The 20804-nt window shown below is 48.5% G+C and overlaps 1 protein-coding gene across 2 annotated transcripts in view; it reads right to left on the reverse strand.

The window, feature by feature from the left end:
- Positions 1 to 6605, reverse strand: part of IMPA2 (inositol monophosphatase 2) — a 39313-nt gene extending 32708 nt beyond the window's left edge. The window contains exon 1 of one of the 2 annotated variants that reach the window (XM_036323374.1): positions 6316 to 6605. In XM_036323374.1, the coding sequence (XP_036179267.1) occupies positions 6316 to 6411 (96 nt within the window). In that variant the 5' untranslated portion in view covers positions 6412 to 6605. The remainder of the gene's footprint in view (positions 1 to 6315) is intronic. The other variant, XM_036323373.1, reaches the window with a different exon arrangement.
- Between the last annotated feature and the right edge of the window lie 14199 nt (positions 6606 to 20804).

Raw genomic sequence — 20804 nt, forward strand, 5'->3', positions numbered from 1 at the left:
TCTGGTCCCTCCATGCCATGGGGCCCCATGCAGCCCAGGGCGGGCCCCACACAGGACTCTGACCAAACCCTCTCCTCACACTCAGAGTAAAGGCTAAAGTTCTTTCCAGAGTTACCCTTTAAATATTTGTTGAGCAAATAATCTCTAACCATCATTTAATACCACCATTCTGTTTAAAAACAGAGACTATCCAGGAGGACAATAAACACACAAAAGATACTTAAGTTCATTGGTCATATGGGACATGCAGATTAAAACCACAATCAGCCCTGGCCAGAGTGGCTCAGTTGGTTGAGCATCCTCCTGTGCACCGAATGGTCACCAGTTTGATGCCCTGTCAGGGAACATGCCCAGGTTGCAGGCTCCATCCCTGTAGGGGGCATGGAAGATTCTCTCTCATCATTGATGTTTCTATCTCTCCCTCCTTCTCCCTTCATCTCTGAAATCAATAAAAATATATTTTAAAAAAGTTGAAAGAATAAATTATCATATATTCACATAACAAAATACTATATAGCAGTAGTTATGAAAGTGTGTGTTTTTTAATCCTCACCCAAGGATATGTTTTTATTTATTTCAAAGAGAGAGAGAGAGAGAGAGAGAGAAGAAGAAGAAGAAGAAGAAGAAGAAGAAGAAGAAGAAGAAGAAGAAGAAGAAGAAACATCGATGTGAGAAACATGGATCGTTGCCTCTGTATGCACCCCAACCAGGGATCAAACCTGTAACCTGGGTATATGCCCTGACAGGGAATTGAACCTGTGACCTTTTGGTGCATGTGACAACGCTCCAACTGAGCTATCAAAGTGTCTGGAAAACAGAGTGGTCTGATCTGGCTACTAGACAAAGGGCTGCTTTCTAGATCGGCAGTATCAGTATCAGCTGGGAACTTGGTGGAAATGCTAATTTACTCCAGACTTCAGGAATCAGAAACCAGGGGTGGTACTCAGCTTGCCCTGAAAAGCCTTCCAGGCACTTCAGATACAAAGGAAAGTGTGAGGACCACTTCTCTGCAGCCACTAACCTGATGATTTTGACACAGATAATTAAAAAATACTGTTGGGAAGTTGGAAGATGACTATCAATGGGTACACAGAAAACTAAGCAAAAAACAAAACAACAAGGAAAACCACCTTATTTTTTACTTTAAGAAAAATGCAGGCTGTGCCGTGGCCGGGTTGCTCAATTGGTTAGATCATCGTCCCATGCACCAAAAGATCTGGGGTTTGATTCCCAGTCGGGGCACTATCCAGGCTTCAGGTTTCTCTCTCACATCAATGTTTCTCTCTCTCAAAATAAATAAATAAATAAATAAAACCAATAAAAACATCCTCAGGTGAGGATTGAAAAAAAAAAAATACAGATTGTATAAGAAATAAAGGAATATGTAATATAGCTATTACTGCCTGATTCAGTCTTGCATTACAATTGCATGATCATCAGAATGTGATATGGAGCCGAGCCGATTTGGTTCAGTGGATAGAGCGTCGGCCTTCAGACTGATGGGTCCAGGGTTTAATTCCGGTCAAGGGCACGTACCTCAGTTGCAGGTTCCCAGCCCTGGTCAGGGGCATGGGCCCTGGTCGGGGGCATGTGGGAGGCAACCAATCAATGTGTCTCTCTCACATCGATGTTTCTCTCTGTCTCTCCCTCTCCCTCCCACTCTCTCTAAAAGTCTATGGAAAAAATATCCTCGGGTGAGGATTAAAAAAAAAAAAGAAGAATGCGATATGGATACCAATGGAACCACACAGATAACTCAGCCACACAGCCCAATATAACGTCTAAATGAGTGGTAGGAATCCTAATATTTACAAATGGGTGCAACTCAGAAAATTGAATACAGTGATCTCTGGGGAAAAGTAAAAGGATGACATGGGCCAGGACATTGCTGTTTTTCATGACAGTCCTTTTAGTAGTATTTCACTTATAAAACTCCCTGTGTGAATAACGGATAACAATTAAAATCACAAGTCACAACAATAGTTTGTTGTCAAAGCAAGCCAGACAAATAGATGATATTGGGTCAGAGTCCACCAACGTGCGCTCTCTGCTCTGGGGAGCTGCACATTCAGAGCCCAGGGTGGGAAGAGCACACCAACCAGACCAGGGACCAAGGGCCAGCAGGATGGGGGAGGGGCACAGGGCAGAGAAGAAAGCCACCCCGGAAGGTCCTTCGCACCGTAACCCAGCCCTGGAGGGACAGTATGGTTTTCAATAAACATAGGCAAGAAGGGCAGGAAAATGCAATGTGTTTAGAAGATGCAGACGAGTTTGATCTGTCTGAACAAAGGCCTGATGGGGCTGTTGGGACAATAGGCTTCACTTCTCAAGCCTGGGCCTTGGGGAGGCACGGGTATGTAAGGCGACTAGAGAGGCGCTGTCTGAAGCTCTGAGGGTAGAGGGTTGGATTTTCGTTTTCTGCCTTTTCCTGAGATGTTCCTACCAGCACTCAGAGACGAATTCACTGGGGAGCTAATGGCATTGGGGCTTCAAGGCCCTTTACAGGCTCGAGGCTTTGCCAGGGACCATGGCAAAGTGTGCTGACGGGGTCGCACATAAGCACCTCTTTTAAGTTTGCAACACTCAACCCCTCTAATTGCAGATCTAACTGCTCCTTCCACTATGACCTCCCCTCCATCGTATTTCCTACCAGGTGGCACTGGAGTGGGATTTTAGCGTTTTTGGCTAAACGGAAGTGGAGCAGAGATGGATTTACTTTGGGTTTGATGGGATATATCTGCAGTCACATCTCTCTGTAAGTTATTGTGAGTCATCCGGTATAGGAATGGCTTCCAGAAATGCTTCCACTGCCTACCACACCAACTGGCCTGGCATGGTGACACGACGGGCAGGACCAGAGGAGTGTGTGAGCGTGGACAGTGGCAGCTGGCACCAGGGATCATGGAAAGAAACAAGGCTTCAACTCTGTGGAGCCAGTTGCTGGTCTGTGGAAAATTCTCTCACATCTTACAACGAATGTATAAAAGAAAAGTGACAGGATTCTCAAATTTGATGGCAACCCTAAAAATTTATATGACCAGTAACAAGTTTGAAGCCTAAATAAATTTCAACCATTCATGCTCTAAGAAAGCCTAAATTTATCTTTCTATTCTCTCCAGAGAAAATATCCCCAAATCAGTCATTCAAAGATGCAGAGTATAAAGCCAAAAAAAGTGAAAAAAAGTATTATAGAAGATTGAGAAGTAGTTAGATTTATTTTTATGTATTTTGTTATATTGCTAGCATCTTAAAATTTATACTGTTGATTTTTCTTATTCTAAGTAATTTTTATATTTAATTTTGAATTTGTAATTTTGTATATTTTTTTGTTAAGAGGGCCCCTAATTTGTTTAAGCTCTATAGGACCAACAAAACCTGCATCTACCCTTGCCAGGACAATTAAAAAATGATAGTTTTGCCCTATCCGGTTTGGCTCAGTGGACAGAGCGTCGACCTGTGAATTGAAAGGTCCCAGGTTCGATTCTGGTCAAGGGCACATGCCCGGGTTGTGGGCTCGATCCCCAGTGGGGGGCTTGCAGGAGACAGCTGATCAATGATTATCTCTTCCTTCCTCTCTGAAATCAATAAAATATATTTTTTAAAAAGCATGGTTTTCTATGATACTTTTGTTCACCTGTCACACAAAATATGACAGACATCCATTTCCATGAATTCTGCTATATGTATTGGTTGGTGGTGGTGATGGGGTGTCCAAAGCCCAGCAGCTAGGGAGGGGCTCCTGAGTGGTGTGGGTGGCTGGGCCTGGAAGGGAAGGGATTTTAGAGGGACTGCAGGATTGGGTGGTGGAGAGTGAAGGAGGAAGCGGGGAGAATGGGGAGGCCTTCGTGCAGAGGTCGCACTCTGGGCCAGGGAGGCCACACAGGTTGCTTTTGTGGAGACTCTCAGAAACGGGGAGCAAAGTGTCTAGTGCTGCCCTGACCTGAACCAATGTCTGAAAGATCAAGGGCAGTGATATTCATCTCTTGGGAGGCCCCCTCCCTCTTGTTCTACCTTTCAGCAAACGGAACCCAGACTCGGGAATTCAGAACACATAACTGTCTCAGGAGCAGCTGAGGGTAGCAAACTCAATATAATAGCAGAACATTGGGTACCGGTGACGGGGTGGGCATTCTGGGCCACAAGGCCACAGCAAATGTGCCAAACACTGCATTAGTTAAGGACTCAAAAAGGATCACCACGAGCTACCTTTTCATTCCTCTCTGGCCTGTCTGGCTCAAGGCCAGATTTTCCCAATCTGCGCCCCATTACTAAGAACACGATTAGACAATCTGTCCCTCTTTGCACAGGTTGCAACGACCTTGTGTAGCCTGTTTGTCCCAGCCGCAGACCATCGGGCCATCCTCCTCAGCCAGGCGGGCGGGCGGGCAGGAAGCATCAGCATAATGCTCAAGAGGGAGCCCGGAGTCCTGGGCTCCCTGACAAGACTCCTAATGGCAGGATCTTTATTTCACCCTTCCCCCGCTTAAAAAAAACACGAAAAAAAACCCACCCCACATTGTTGGCAAATTGCAAACACATAGATATCTTCTAAATAAGTTAAAATTTGTAAGACCCTTAGAATTGTGCCTGCCGTATTGCAAGTTCTATGTAACCATCTGTTAAAATGTTTTAAAACCCCTCTGTATCTTCAAGGATCTAAGTTTGAAAAACCACAGAAACCTGTAACAACTCACCAGGATTTACACAGAAGTGCCCCACTCCTAAGCTGGCTTTTCCTCAAAGCCTCAAGGAAAGAAAGTTTTAGGGTGGAATGTAAAAGTTACTAAATATCCCAGTGACAGTCACTCTGAAAAGGCAGTGAGGGGGCTTGGAGGGAGGGGGGAGGGGCAGGAGAGCAACTCCCCTCCCTCCGCCCTCCCCCCCCCCCCCCCCAATACAGCGGATGTGCTTTCCAGGAAGAATGTTCCCAGGAGCTTCACATTCTAGCTCATATAAGGTTTGGGATCTCCTTTTTGTGCAGGAGGGGAAGGTGATGGAGCCAGAGGATAGCTTACAACGCTCCTTTAAGTCATGCATTCCTTCCCGCCTGAGTCTTGGGTCTTTAAAACCACAGAGGGAGGGCCCTCCAATACTAAACGTGAAGATTAACTTTTAAAGGGGGTCAGAGGGTTCATATCCAGGTAAAGCACGATCCACTGTACACATGACGACTCACTTCAAATTCAGGACTGAAAACAGCCCGATTTTACACGGTGGGAAAACTTAGCATTTCCAGCCTGGTAGACCTGAAAGAGAAAATGCTCTTTGGATGCCAAGTCCATCTCCTCCCACAGCTCCTCTCCTGTCCATCTTCATCCTCCAGAACACAAGCGCCGGCCTTAACAAGCAAAGCGGGAGTAAGCCATCTTCCCACTCAACCTAACCCCTGCCTGGCAGTCCTCGCAGAACCAGGACCCACCGATTCATCCTGCAGTGGGAACCGCGCCCCTATCAGGCACTGAAGACGCCGAGGAAAATGTGGGGAACAAAACACACAAAAATGAAAGTGAGAAAAGAAAGGGGCTGCATTTTCCAACGCGAGCCTCAGGTTTACGCTCCGCTGCTTGGTTTTCATCCTGCGGGTCGGTTATTAGTAAGTTTCTCCAGTCGCTGAGTGGAGCCACTTTGAGGCTGTGGTTCCGAGTAAGTTTGCATTTAGGACGCTTGTGGACAAACAGCAAGCCGCCCAGGTCTCCCCGCAGCTGGGGTTTATACCTGGGGGAAACCACACCCATGTCCTGGCCTCCGGATCAATTAATTCAAAGGTCTTTCAACACCAACAGCTGTGACATTCAGGCCTGGGAGAAACATCTAAAGCCCTGGACTGATTTGCATAGTCAATATATTGTTACGTGCTCTCCCCTACGCAAAGGTCAAGTCACCTACAGTGAGCCATCCACGGCCAAAGGAGAGGGGCCCTGGGCGGCAGGCTTTAAGGAGTGCTAGCCACCACCACGGGGAAAAAGAGGTGCTCCCCTCCCGGCTCCTGGGGGGGAGAAGGTAAAGGGAAGGTCTATGCAGGAAACGAACACAAAGACTTCTTTCACTTATCACGCCTCGGTCAGCCGTCACCAGACGCCTACCGCGCACGGCCCAGCTGCGCGGGACCTTCCCCACCCCAGCCCGGCCCCGCGGCCACACGTGGCCCTGGGCCCAGGTCCCGCCCGCCCCAGAGGAGCCCTCTGGTCTGACTTTACTTCTGATCGGACTTTCCCAAGTGCCGAGTGGGTGTGGTGCGGGCAGCGTGCCTCCCGGCCCGCGGGGCTGCGCTCACTCGGACTCCGCCAGGGCGCAGGGGAGGGCCGCAGCGCTCACCTGTCCCGCCCGCAGCGCCAGCTGCACGGCCAACTCGAAGCACTCTTCCCAGGGGCCCCCGGCGGACGCCGCCGGGTCCTCGAGGCTTGGCTTCATCGCGTCCTCGCGGGGCCCCGCCACCTCCAGCCCTCCACGCCGGTCTCCCACCGGCTCCCACCGCTCCAGAACCAGACTCCGCACTCCCTCTTCTTACTCCCGCCACTCGCGCCTCGGCTTTCTCGAGCCCCACTACCGTGCCGCGGGAAGGGCGAGCAGCGGACCCGGGCGGGGGTGGGGGGAAAGCCGCGCCGCGCGTCCCAAGCCCCGCCCCGAGCCCTGCCCCCCGCTGAGCCCCGCCCCTCACGGCTCTCAGCTCTGCTTTGCGCTGAGCCCGCCCAGCCCCGCCCGAGACCCTGCCTCGAGCCCGCCCCTCTCCGCCGAGCCCCGCCCTGCCCAGGGCTGAGTGCCGCTTCACATTTCTCCAGAACCCCGCCCCTCCTCTCCTGGCCCCGCCCCTCAACACCGAACCACGCCTCCCTCCGTCGAGCCCCGCCCTGCCCAGGGCTGAGTGCCGCTTCACAATTCACCAGAGCCCCGCCCCTCCCCTCTTGGCCCCGCCTCTCATCACATAGCCACGCCTCCCTCCGTCGAGCCCCGCCCTGCCCAGGTCTAAGTACCGCTTCACATTTCACCAGATCCCCGCCTCTCCTCGCAAAGCCCCGCCCCTCTCCGCCGAGCTCCGCCCCTCCTCGCTGCGCACCCTGCCTTCCGTTCCTCCGGCCCCGCCTCTCTCCTCAAGCCCCGCCCCCTCCTAGCTCTGATGGATCCTGGACAGCACTCTGGTCGGCACTGGTAGGGCGGGAGAAGGGAGGGTGCCGGGACGGGGGCCTGCGGTAGAAGCCTTTGAGCCTGACCGGAGCCGGGTCCGGGGCAGGCTGCCATCTGGGCGGGCATGCGCGGCTGAGGCTACGACTCAGCCCAGCACGGATGTGCTATCGGTCCCAACTGGGGGCGCCTCCGACCCTCTCGCCCAAGCCCGGCGGCCCGCGCACGCGTGGCCCGAGGGGCGGTCACATCCTAACTTAGGTCAGACCTAAAGGAACTTCTTCAACTCCTAGCGGGTCGCTCCGAGTGGAAGACCGCTGGGTGCCCGATGATGTTCTCCTCCCGCTCGGTCGGCCGTGGCGCTAGTCCTCCTCGCTCGCGGCAGAGAGCACAAAGCTCCTGTGTTCCCGAATGCTTGGATGCAAACGACAAGCTCAAAACTAAACACTAGGATGACAGTTTCTGGATTTTATAACTGTCTGAACTCAAAACTCCGATGTAGAGCCCTAACTGGGTGACTGGCCCCTCTCGGTAATGAGGATGACCTTTTCCACCTTGGATCCTTGAACGCTGCGGAACGCCGGTACCACCTAAACATAAACAAACAAAAAAGCATTTCCCGAGAGAGGGACACACTCCGAGGTATCCAGGAGTTTAATTTCATAAGCTGCTGTGCCTACTACTGCTTTATAAAAGATGCTGACCCACATAAAATTATTCTGCAGTGCCATGACTGAAAGCCTAGAGAACAATGGGAGTTTGTGCAGGAAACTTGGTGGGGTATCTTTTACCCAATTAACCTAATGATGGGATTAAATGTTTTTAGCTTTTGTCCATGAGCACTGTACGTTAAATAAAGTTTCACAATACTCATTGTAGAGAGACTGTAGGTGTATGGTAGGAGACAAAAAGAACAAGGAGGAATCAGGAATCCAGAGCTGGGTAGGGCTTTCGTCTCTTCCTCCGCCTTGCCCAGTATTCTAGTCCCACAGCTCCAGGATTGCCTCAGCTCCAACCATAGGCCAGTCTGGGGCAGCTGGGCGCATGTGAGTCTACACCATTATTTTTGTTCACCTTTTTCATTATTTTCAAGATAGGAAGCTGGACTTCTAAAAATATTTAATTAAGACTGTGCTCTGAATGCTGCATTTTAAAATGAAATACATGCAGTTGTTGATTTTCATGGCAGTTTTTCATTCGAGATTACCAAGCAAAATTAGAAGTCATGAAATTTCTCTTTGGCCTCTTTTCAGCTCCCCTTTCTGGTCAGCTCTCCCCTCACCCCTACTTTCCACCTGGATCAATCTGAAAGCTCAGTTATATCTTTAGATAAACTCTTATTCCAGATCTCAGCCTATCTAAAAAATCGAGAGAGAAAGCCTTCATAACTTCTTTGTCTAACTTCCAAATATTTTAAGGCAGAATCATGTGGTTTTTATCAGTATGACATTTGGAGCCATCCAGATTTTCTTAAGTTAAAACATTGGCTTCAGTTCTTCCTTGTGTGGATTTGAGCAAGTTACAAATATCCTCTTTGCCTCAGTTTCCTCAACTGTAAAAACATTTTTTGGTAAGCGTTATATGGGTTGATATACATGTGCTTTGTACTTGTGTGTTTACTAATGTTACTAAAAACTTGCTCACCACCAATGTTGCCTCCAGGGATCAGCATACGGCATGGCACATAACAGGTGCTTAATAAATGTCTGTGAATCATTGAATATTGAAATCAGCTTTTTCTAACGGATTATCCAGGTTTCTCCTGCTTCAGTGATGATTCTTCATGGCAACGTAAAATATTCCTCACCAGTCCGTACATTGCCTCTTTAATGCAGGAAGCCACGTTAACTTTGGTAAGCCCCCAGAGTACGGTGCCCTGCCTCGAAAGACTTCCTACCTGGGCCTGCTCACCCCTCCTGCAAGGGTGAAGCCTCGGTGGGCACGCAGGTCACCAGGAAGAGGTAGCAAGGTGCCTGCACAGGGTCCTTTGTCTCCTGTGTCTTGCCCTTTATGTCCTTTTAAATCTGGGAGCCCCTCCCCTCATGTCCTTTCCGAAACAAAGCAAAGTCTAAATAAACAAAATGTCAAATGAAGTTTTTCCTTTTTTCTACCTACTTCTCTGGCTTCCCAGTTACTTTGAAATCAGTATCCAGGGTCAAGATGTGCTGATTTGGACATTTGCTGAGCTTTTTTTTTTTTTTCCCCCATCTCATTTAATCCCTAGAAGTGGGCCCAGGACCATTCTTAACCTCATATGTGGAAAGTTGGTGTCATGGGCCGATTTGTGTCACCCCCAAAATTCATATGTTGAACCCAAACCCCCAGGTACCTCATTATGTGACCATTATCTGGAGAGAGGCCTGTTAAAGAGACAACTGACTGACAAATCTCCGAGGGAAGGTGGGAGGGAGAGAGATTAACCAAAGAACTTACATACCTAAATACATAACCCATGGACACAGACAATATTTCGGTGAAGGCCTGGGGAGAGGCAGGAGAGGGGTGGAGGAGGTAAATGGGAGGAGGAGGGGATATCTGTAATACTTTCAACAATAAAGATACATTTTAAAAAGGGATAATGGATGAACCCAGTTCTATATGAATGGTGGTGTCCCTATAAGAAGACAGAATTGGACACAGTCACAAGAAGGAGGAGGAGGTCATCTGCAAGACAAGGTGAGAGGCCTCAGGAGAAGCCAAACCTGAGGACACCTTGATCTTGGATTTCTAGCCTCCAGAACTGTGAGAAAATACATTTGTGTCGCTTAAGTCCCCAATCTGTAGTACTTTGTCCTGGCGGCTCTAACAAACTGATATAGGTGGGAGCCAAAGACGTTTGCCTCATGCATTACTATGTTTTGTGTTTTTAGGAGCTCTTCTCAGCTAAGAGGCCATGTAAAGGGCATCGGGGACTATAGCTCTCCAGAACAGAACAGCAGAAGGAACCCTTCTGTCCGCAACCTGGCGCTTACTCAGGGTTACTTATGCAATAGAGTCAGGCAGCACCACAACTTCTCACAGTCAGACAGATAACTACCAGCAAGGGCTCTGTATTTCAGTATCACCCAACACTCTGTGCACAGCCCTGCAACAAAGAACTATTCCAGGAGTCCTTGCAAGAAGCTCTGTCCCAGCAGAATTGTCTCTAAAACGCAGTCTCTGCAGAGTTATTTCTCCTTCTCATTTATTTCCACTGTAAAACGGAAGATGCCTTTTCCTACTCTGGAAAAAACTCCCAAGTCATTATCTCTCATTGAGGAAAGGATTCGTGTGGTGGTCATTACCCGGCCAGCTGAGTGTGACTGTACCAGATACTCCCTGAGAATTCACATGGCGCGTTGGCTTTCAGAACATTGCAACGCTTTTCTGGAACTCCTATTTCTTCTTCTCTATGCCCTCCACTCACTCCAGCCATGACCCCACAGTCATAGATAGGTCCTGGAGACGATGAAATTGTACTTCAATAACTGGTGCCACCTTCATTCTGTCAAACTCTAACCTGTAAGGTCTCAGTCCTATAAAAATTATTTATAATAAATAGATCCTACTGATACCATTGTGATGAATTGGTTATTAATAATAGGAAAGGAGCAAAGTGGAGAGCCAGACATGATAAGCGTAGCCATTCGGGCAGCTTTACCAGGAAGCTGCAACTTTGCACTCCCCAGGAAACCACTGGTCCATTCCCTGCAGGTTACTGGGGGAAGGGACTGGACATAAGGGAGATGGACACATGCACAGTGAGTTGGGGTGACATAGGGAAGGTGCCTGTCAGTCAAACGTGGGAACATATATCATTGGCCAGAAGGGGCAGGGCCACTGCAAGCCTGTGAAAATTTGGGGATACATAATTCCCCAAACAAAGGAGCTCTTGGCTTTCGGCTGTCTCCTGGCTCCCTTGCATTCGCCCGTGTGGCCCACAGCCATGTGGACCCCACACACAATGGTCCAATGAACTGCAGTGGGAAGCACAAACGAAGCTTGTCTGATGCTGAACTGGACTGTGCCCTACCTAACATGGCGTGAGGACTCTGGGCAGCAGCTTTAACTCTTGCCCTGTTGAAGTCACGGATACACTCCTTCTGTGGCAGGACAGAGGGAAATGGAACCTTGGGAACTCAGGGGTGTAATTCCACAGAAATAAAACTTTCGACAATACCCCAACCTCTGTGGGGGCCTCCGGAAATTCTTATTCCAGCAGCAGCACCCCAAAAAACCCACTTCCCCCAGCAACAGGCGAGGGACGAGGAGATCTCCCCACTGATAACACCACCAGAAAGTGGCCCAGGCTTCCTAAAATATTAATTCTTTCAGTATTTCCAGTTCCGTGAATCGGAAATTCTTCATGATGACGCTTATTAAGTGAATGATACAGAGCAGATGATATTTCATAATCTATAGACTCAGAGGTATACAACATGCAACTCCCTTTTCTGGTATTTCCCCATAACTGAATTCTCTTTTTAGCTTCCCCTCCAGCATGATAGCAGAAAATGCAAATTTATTTCCAAGACAATTCAGACATAGCAATGATTTTTCAGATATTTCAAGTTTAAAATTCAATCCATTTGGCTTTGAGCTGTCCCCCCCCCCCCCCCCCAGGTGGGTCCACACAAAAGGGACTGGGCCTTGGAAGAGGACATTGCCCCTTGGACCCTGCTCTGTTCTGCACTGGCAGATGCTGAGGCGAGACCTGCGGGGCCAGGCTCCTGCAGTCACCTGAGTAGCCCGTGCCATCCCGGTTGGGATATTGACTGAGCAGCATGCTGGTTTCTTCCTCAGCCCTCAAGGGCACTGCAGTTCAGGGATGAGCCCTTGCAGCAGCCCCGTGGCTTTGGGAGGCTCCCCCTGGGGGACTCCCAGCCTGGTCCTCTCAGCTTGGACATTTTCTACTTGGCTGCTGCTCCTTCCCCAGGAGGATTACATTCACTTAATTAACAAGCTCTCAAATAATCATAATACAATTCACTTTTAATAGTGATTGTTAAAAATTGCTGTTTTGAATGAACTGAAAACTGAATCATCAAATATTAATTTTTAGGACCAAAGTCAGCTCTGAATAATTTTCCTTCTGCACACAAACGTCCTTGAGGACACTAAACAATTCATTGACTCATACAACTTTCCCTTCCAAGCACATTTCTCTTGGGGCGATGGCTGGGACGGAGGTGGAGGGGGGTGGGGGGGGGGGGGGGGGGGAGGCGGGCATCACTGAGACCTGAGACAGAACACAAAGTATATAGAGATGTCTCTTTTATTTCCATATAGGCCAGCTCTGTCAAGGTTCTTTATAAAGTTATATTCTACCAAGTCAATCCCACTTCATGTTTATATCATCAGCACTGTTCTCGTGTCATCTGCATTCCAGAACTTAATTTGCCTTTGGGTTGGCTATCTGCAATGCTTTCTAACATTCCTAACACGTCATACAGTTCACATCGGTATACAGTTTTATTAACTTTGTGTTCTATAACACTGGATTCCAAAAACTTTTATAATGAAAGGTGAAGACTTCTGGAAACAGTGCAAAAAGAGAAAGGGGGCACCATCTATTGCTCCCTACATCTCAGGAGAAAGAAACAAATAGCTGCATTCTGAATCAGTATTTATTGTTAAAATTAAGCCAGAGTATGACTCTCTAGAGCAGCGGTTTTCAACCTGTGGGTCGCGACCCCTTTGGGGGTCAAACGACCCTTTCACAGGGGCCGCCTAAGACCCTCGGAAAACACATATATAATTACATATTAATTTTTGTGATTAATCACTATGCTTTAATTATGTTCAATTTGTAACAATGAAATTGGGGGTCACCACAGCATGAGGAACTGTACTAAAGGGTCGTGGCATTAGAAAGGTTGAGAACCACTGATCTAGAAAGAATGAGACAATAATAATGGCAATCTTTCTTCAGTTCAGAGCAAAGACAGAATCACCCCTCGGGAGGGTGGAGCACGGTCAGGGAAGGCTTCATAAGGAGGGGAGAGTCGGTGTCCGCAAAGAGAAAAGGAAAGAGAGCAGAGGAAGCATCCCAGGCAATGCCGAACAGATAGGCAGGCATAGATTCCACAAGCGGAACTCAGCAACTCGAGCTGCCGAGCTGTCTCGTTCCTTTATTTCAGTGTCCTCAAGCAGGTGGCGTGTCCCTCAGGGGACCCGTGGCAATGTCTGGGGAATCTTTTCGGGAAGGGCTCCTAACATCTATTGGAAGGAGGCCAAGGATACTGCTGCTAAACATCCCACAATGCACAGGATGTCCCCCTCCGAACAAAGAAGTATTCAGCCGAAAATGCTAATAATGCTGACTTGGGGAAATCATGTTTTGCTTTACCTCTAGTCTGAGGACAAGACTCTGTGCAATTTTCCAGACCTGACCATGGACAATTGCAGTTTTACTGGCAGGCCTCCCGGAGGGTGGGGTCTGCTCTCCCCATGGGAGACTGGCTACATGGCCAGTGCACTCATTTTCTGCAGTCAAAGCCTCAGACACCACACTCACCCCTCTCCCCCACCCCAGTCATGCTCTGAGGTGCAACTGCAGGCCTGGCCTAGGCGCCTCCATGCCCAGGCCTCTTTTTGTGGGGGAGGCATCTCCAATGAGACCTTTCTCAGGGCATCTGCCAAGATCACCTTGTTTGGGGGCTTGAAGACACTTTTCTCCTTTCTGACTTGATATTCAGCACTTTTCCACTCCTGCCCTCCCCCTCAGCCACCCAGCCCCCAGGTCCTGGCAACTCAGCTCTTTCCAACTGGGCTCTAGACCTACTCACACTATGTAATTATTATTACTTTGCTTTGTCTTTGAATTATCTTAGAATTGAGTGAACAAAAGCATGCATCAATTTTCCAGATGACAAACCCAAGAGAGGTAATTCCCAGCGGGTGATAGAATAAGGCGTAAAGGAATTGTGTGGACAGCATGGCAAAGAAATGTGACCGGGGTCAATGTAAGCGTCTCCATCTAGGTCTAAAAGCGAACCTTACAAGTGTGGAGTGGGCGCCTGCAGCTGGCCAGCAGTTGTAGGGATGGGCACACCGGAGTGTGACGATTCCCTGCTATTTGGAGCCGGTCAGTTATAATGCAGTTGTATTCTGTCTGGGCTGGTCACCCAGAGTAACTTGCTCAGTTCTTGGCATGCTCTAAAACGTTATTTCCTTGAATCTGTGATTAAAGGCATTTCAGTGTGTGCCATGCACACACATGACACAAAATTTCATGAGAACCTGTGCTGTCAGTTCTCCTTCTGGCCCAGGCACCCGTCTCCCATTTGCCCTCTCCAGAGGCAGTGACTGTTTGCACCGCACTCTGTAGGGGTGGTCACTTTCAAACCAGAATATGAGCAAGGAAACAATTGGGTTAATTGAGGATGCTTATCATCCTCGCCAGTTTGGCTCAGTGGATAGAGCGTCAGCCTGCAGACCAAAGGGTCCTGGGTTCGATTCCAGTCAAGGGCACCCAACTTGGTTACAGGCTCCTCCCCAGCCTGACACTGGTTGGAACATATGCAGGAGGCAACCAATCGATGTGTTTCTCTCACATCCATGTTTCTCCGTCTTTCCCTCTCCCTAAAGATCAATGGGAAAAATATCCTCGGGTAAGGATTAACAACAACAACAACAAAAATTAAACAAAAAAAAAGGGATGCTTAACTTGGAGGAGAAAGACTTCTCAACATGGTGGAGAGTGGGCTGACGTGAAGGATTCTCAGGGAGAGAGACCAGGCAGAGGTGGGTTGCGATGGCTCTAATGGAAGCCTACAGGCCCCTCACTTGCACGGGGCTCTTCAAAGCCCTTAAGCTAATTTCATGTTCATAACTGTTATTATTATTTTTTTTTCCTGAAGGAGAGCTCCTCAAATTGAGTAAGATTATCTCCACTAATTCCCCACTCACCCCTGAGCTAGAATTAGTCTACATAACTCCTTGGGACAAAACTAGGACTAATAGTAGAAAGTTATAATGAAGCGAACATTACTCAGACCTGGAAATTCTCCCACTCAGAGTTCTTACCAATTGGATGGGCTGAAAACTGGTGACCACATCATTGGAACCCTTGAACAGAGGCAAATGATTGCCTGCTGAGGCGTTGAAAGAGGAAGTGATGATCTCTTCCCATTCCAGGATTCAGTCTCTGAGGTAAGCTGTAGAGCCCTGGGAAGTTATTTTTTGGTTAAATATTACAGCAGGTACCCCAAGTCCAGGCACATATTAGTTTGCCATCTTTGTTTAAATTACTATATTATCATCCTATATAATAAAAACCTAATATGCAAATTATCCCCTCGAACGGGAATTCAACGGGGCGGGGGAGAGAGGGAAGGAGGCCCCGGCTGGTAGCCACTAGGGACCCTACCTGTGCATGAATTTTGTGCACTGGGCCTCTAGTAAAGTAATAAAAATACATATTCAAAGGCATTCAATGTTTCCGAATGGCCTTTCTCAAACACATTCAGATCAGTAGCAAGTTACTGAAATTAGTTTGCAATGAACTCCTAACCTCCTACTCCTCTAGCCATGCTCTCAGACACTGGATCCCTTGCTCCAAGACAGCCAGGGGTGTTGTTATATTCTTTCTGTAAGCTCTCTGGTGGAGTGAGAAGTGGCAGCCCACCCCACCATCCCAGTAATGGTTGTTACTGCCCTGACAGTCAAGTGCAGTGGCCACTGGGTTCTTCACGCACCTTAATAGACACTTCACCGTGAGGAACCACTGGCGATAATTGGACCAATAGTGATGCCGCATATGCTGTAGATTACTAGCGTTCCATTTCCCAGCAGCAAAGAGCTCAGTACTACATTCAAGACCCAAACCACATCCATACCAATCCCATAATCTGACCTTTGAGAGCTGGTTTTCTTGGACCACTCACACCTACTATGACATCAGTCATGGTCCAACCAGGACAATGGAAACAACCTTGGGCATTTCAACAGAGAGAACTGAATAGGAGGAGCTGAGTAAGCAGGTAAAAAGTCGAAAACAGAGGCAGCAAAGATAGTAAGGGCAGGAAGCAGCTCCCAGCAGCAGGGCTGGGGAAATAAGGCAGAAGCTGGGGCTGTCAGAACCTGCCGGCTGGGAGGGACTGCCGGGGCTGGGAGCCAGGCCTCGGTGAGGGGTGCTGCGCTGGCACAGCAGAGGCTCAGAAGAGGGGTCTGGAGGCAAAGCAGCTGCCCGGTGGTTCTGTCACCTCTGCAAGGCACAGGCAGGCTGGTTCTGGGGTGTGGAAAGAGCTGGCCGTTTGCCAGAATGATGCTGACAAGAACAGCAGGGGAGCAGGTCCCACTACCTCCTCCAGCCTCCCTGTCTCTACAGAGCCTTAGCATCAAACAGCAGAGGGCATGCGTGTGGCACTGAGCTGGGAGGCAATAAATAGCTTGCTAACCAGCACAGCCTCCCCTGCCTGCAGGGGATGCCTGGTTCCCAGCCTCACCATCTGGCCCGCTGACCAGCCTTGCCTTCTCTCTGTGCCTGGGAAGTGCTGCTTTCCACTAGGAAGCCGTCTCCCCGTCTCTCAAGTCGAACTGGCAATGCCCTCTTCCACTCTGCTGCACTGTACCTGCCCAGGTAACCAGGAAAGCACCGGGAGCACGTCTCATTTATTCATCAACCTGTCTGATTCCCCTAGCAAATGCCTAAGCCCATTGGTGGGAAAGGATGCACTCTCATTATTGTATCTCCAAAGTCAATGCAATACTATGGGTGGTACATAGTAGGTTCTTTAAAAACATTTGTTGAATGAATAAATATGACTTAAGTGTTTGGCCAATTATGGCACTGATACTCTAAATTCCAAGAAGTCATATAAAAGAATATAGAAATCACCCTAACTGGTTTAGCTCAGTGGATAGAGCATCGGCCTGCGGACTGAAAGGTCCCAGGTTCAATTCCGGTCAAGGGCATGTACCTTGGTTGCAGGCACATCCCCAGTAGGAGGTGTGCAGGAGGCAGCTGATGGATGTTTCTCTCTCATCGGTGTTTCTAATTTTCTAACCCTCTCCCTTCCTCTCTGTAAAAAAATCAATAAATATATATATATATATTTTAAAAAGAATATACAAATCAAAAGGAAGGTGAAAATACTGGACTTAAAAAAATTTCCAAGTCTATAGAATAATGTTCCTTTCATTTAGTAATCAAATATATTGGGTAGCTTTTCAGTAAGTTTTATGCTCTGGGAGTTTGAAAGTCTCTCCATGAGATGAATAACACACAGAGAAAATACTTGTGGTCTGAGAATTGGAGGTGTTTTTATATTTGGAAGTTTTTCCCCTATATGCTCTTTGGAAAAGATGATTATTCTTTTTTTTTTTTTTTTTTTTTTAAAGATCTTTTTATTGGTTTCAGAGAGAGGAAGGGAGAGGGAGAGAGAGATAGAAACATCAATGATGAGAGAGAACCATTGACTGGCTGCCTCCTGCACACCCCACACTGGGGATCAGGCCCTCAACCAGGACACGTGCCTGGACCGGGAATCAAACTGTGACCTCCTGGTTCATAGGTCGAGGCTCAACCACTGAGCCACGCTGGCCAAGCAAGATGACTATTCTTTTATGGAAGATAGAAACAGCAAAATAATACTTAGTTTCCTCCTATGAAAGCACAGCAGTCCAAATGGAGGATGCTTCTTGCTGAAGTAGGGCGTCGGTCCTCTCATAGCTCTTCCCTGGGGGAGAGAAGGGCTCAGATGAGGTCTTTGGGCTCATGACTGGCCCCGTGACAACTTTGGAGGCTAAAATAATATTGATTTATCATTTGCAGGCACATTAACCAAGGGGCACGGATGCTTCAAAGAGAACGAGGCTGCTGCCTTGCTCTCGAAAGGGGCCAGGAGGTTCAGGGCTCTTCGGGAGGAAGCAGAGGGAGAGAGCTGTCCTGACCGTGACGGGCAGCGTGGTGATGGACTTGGGCTGGTTTGAATGCAGCAGCCTCGGCTCACGGTCCAAAGCAGATGTGACCAGGAGCAAGACGGACAGCCTGTTCTCCGGGCCATGATTCCCAGCTGGGGTCTAGTCTGTCCACTGCTGGGGAGCACATGAGACTTGGTTGGTCGGTTGTCAGGAGGACATTCCGAGAAAAGGGAATGGCCGCCTGCCCTGTTTATTGGAATTCTGACTTAGGGGAGTGTCGAAGGCGGTGCCCCTAATTATTCCTTGACCTTCCCAAACAAGCCTGTGCATATGCAGCCCTCGGGTGTTTACTGGAATCCTCATGCCTAATCCCTAGATGTCCTTGCCTAGAGGACAATGTAAACACGTGTGTCCTCCCAAGATTACTCACCTACTGATTGTCTCTAAAGATAAAAATTCCAATAAAGGCTAACGAGGCAGGAATCGAGGCTGCCTGGCTGCTAACAATCAGGTCCTCCCTTAGCCTTCCCTTTCACTGTGAGACTGCCTCGGAGCAATCAGTTCATCCGCCGTTCAGGGGCTACACTGGCATTTACACACCCAGGAGGGCAATATGGACAACTCCGCGAGATTTTCATTCAACTGCCTGTATTTCATGTTAAAAATGTCTTCATCGATGCCATGTCCTTTCTTCATTTTGGTGTTAAAATGTTATTTCTGGCCCTAACCGGTTTGGCTCAGTGGATAGAGCATCGACCTGTGGACTGAAGGGTCCCAGGTTCGATTCATGTCAAGGGTACATGCCCGGATTGTGGGCTCGATCCCCAGTGGGGTGCGTGCAGGAGGCAGCCGATCAATGATTCTCATCATTGATGTTTCTATCTCTCTCCCTCTCCCTTCCTCTCTGAAATCAATAAAAATATATTTAAAAAATATTATTTCTGTAATAAAATAATTGTAATGGGAGATGGCAGGGTTTTTTTTTTCCTTCTTACTTGGCCATATAAATGGTTGACAAATCTATGTAGGTTAGCAAAACAAAATATTTTTGAGACATTGCCGGGGTATGGAAAGAAGAAGTTTGGGAACTATGGTAAAGGGCGCAGGATATATCAAGTATATCTTTCTGCTTTTTTTCTTTCTTTTTAAAAATATATTTTTATTGATTTCAGAGAGGAGGGGAGAGGGAGAGAGAGATAGAAACATCAATGATGACAGAGAATCATTGATCGGCTGCCTCTTGCATGCCCCTCTGCTGGGGACCGAGCCCACAACCCAGGCATGTGCCCTTTGACTAGAATCGAACCCGGGACCTTTCAGTCCACAGGCTGTCGCTCTGTCCACTGAGCCAAATTGGCTAGGGCTCTGCTTTCTTGATTGTAAGAAATGTCCAAACCTGTAGTGAATTTTTGTGAGTTTATTTGGGCCAAACTGTTGATAATTGCCAGGAAGCAAAAATCTCCAGGAACTGAAAAAATGCTCCTGCGAATGGCAGTTTTGCAGCTTATTTTATAAATTAGACTCAAAGGAGAAGACGTAATGAGCACTACACGAAACCCATGGCTGGTAATGAAGTGGGTGGGAGGAAGCAAACCGGGGAAACCTCGGGGCCTGGATAAAAAGTAAAATGGAAGGACACTTCTTTTAATTAGCGGGTGCAGGATAGTTAATAAATAACATTTACAGCACGCAGAGATGGTATGTGGGAACAAGATAACCATGAGGATTTGTGTGGGCTCCTGCTCTGGTGCAAGGGGTTGTGCCCTGAAGGGTCTGGAGAAAAGGTGATTTCCCTGACGTTTCAAAGGCATGTTATCTCAGATGCAAAAAGACCACAGACAGGTTCACTTAAGGCAAAGATTGACCTTTGTCAAGGAAGCTACCGGCTTGGGATGTGACTACCCACCACGACTAGCTTTTACTTAGGAATTTTAATGTTCAGACCATCCCATGTGGTCACTTTCGGTCTCTGAGTTTGTAAGGGCCGACATGCAGGCCTCCCTTGAGCTCGTCAGGTTTAGCACGTGGCTCCTTTTCACCCACAATAATTCGAATAATCTTGCATGGCATGAAATCCAAAAGGTCATAAAGGGTATGCACGAAATGCCTTCCTCCCACCCCATTTTCCAGTCACCCAGTTCTCCTTCCTAAAGAAAAAACATGGTTAGTTGTTTCTTAACCAATGGTTTTAAACCAAAAAGACTTTCTGACATCTTGAGATCTTGGCTTGGTGGTGGTGGAGGAGTATGTGTTTGGGGGGTGGGGTCGGGAGGAAGAGGGGGACTTGGGAGGCGGGTGGAGGGAGGGAACAGCTGCAAGGTTCTTCCTGAGAACCACAGAGCTTGTCCCAGGGGTGAGCTGTCCAAGACAGCTGCAGACGAGAAGGGCCCAGGGCCACCACAGTCCAAGCCAGCAGCTGACACCAACCCCGCCCCCACCCCCATGGGTAGCAGATTGGGGGCAGGCTTCTGGGCCCTTGGCCACTAAGGAGTAAGCCTCTAGGCAGTTTGGCCCAAAGGAGGGCGCCAGGCCATTGTCAGTCCTGGGAAAGGGGACAGCAAGGGGCCCAAGAGGGAAGAGGGACAGCCTTTTCCCCGGAGAGCCTGCTAGGCAGGCAGCATGGGCCAGGTCTGGGAGGAAGAGAGCTGGGCCTGGTGGCAGCTGCCCCCTCCAGGTGGTCTTCTCTCAAGGAAGTTTGTGGACATCCTCTCCCCGAGATCTGGGGTGGTACCCGCACCCCCTCTCCCTCAGCCTGGGGTGTATGGGGACGGTCTTCTCCCTGCCACATTGCCACAGAATAGCAAGGGGCAGACAAGAGCAGGGCTGTGGCCCACGCCTGG

This window comes from Myotis myotis, unplaced genomic scaffold (genome assembly GCF_014108235.1).
Source record: "Myotis myotis isolate mMyoMyo1 unplaced genomic scaffold, mMyoMyo1.p scaffold_m19_p_9, whole genome shotgun sequence".
NCBI classification, from domain to species: Eukaryota; Metazoa; Chordata; class Mammalia; order Chiroptera; family Vespertilionidae; genus Myotis; species Myotis myotis.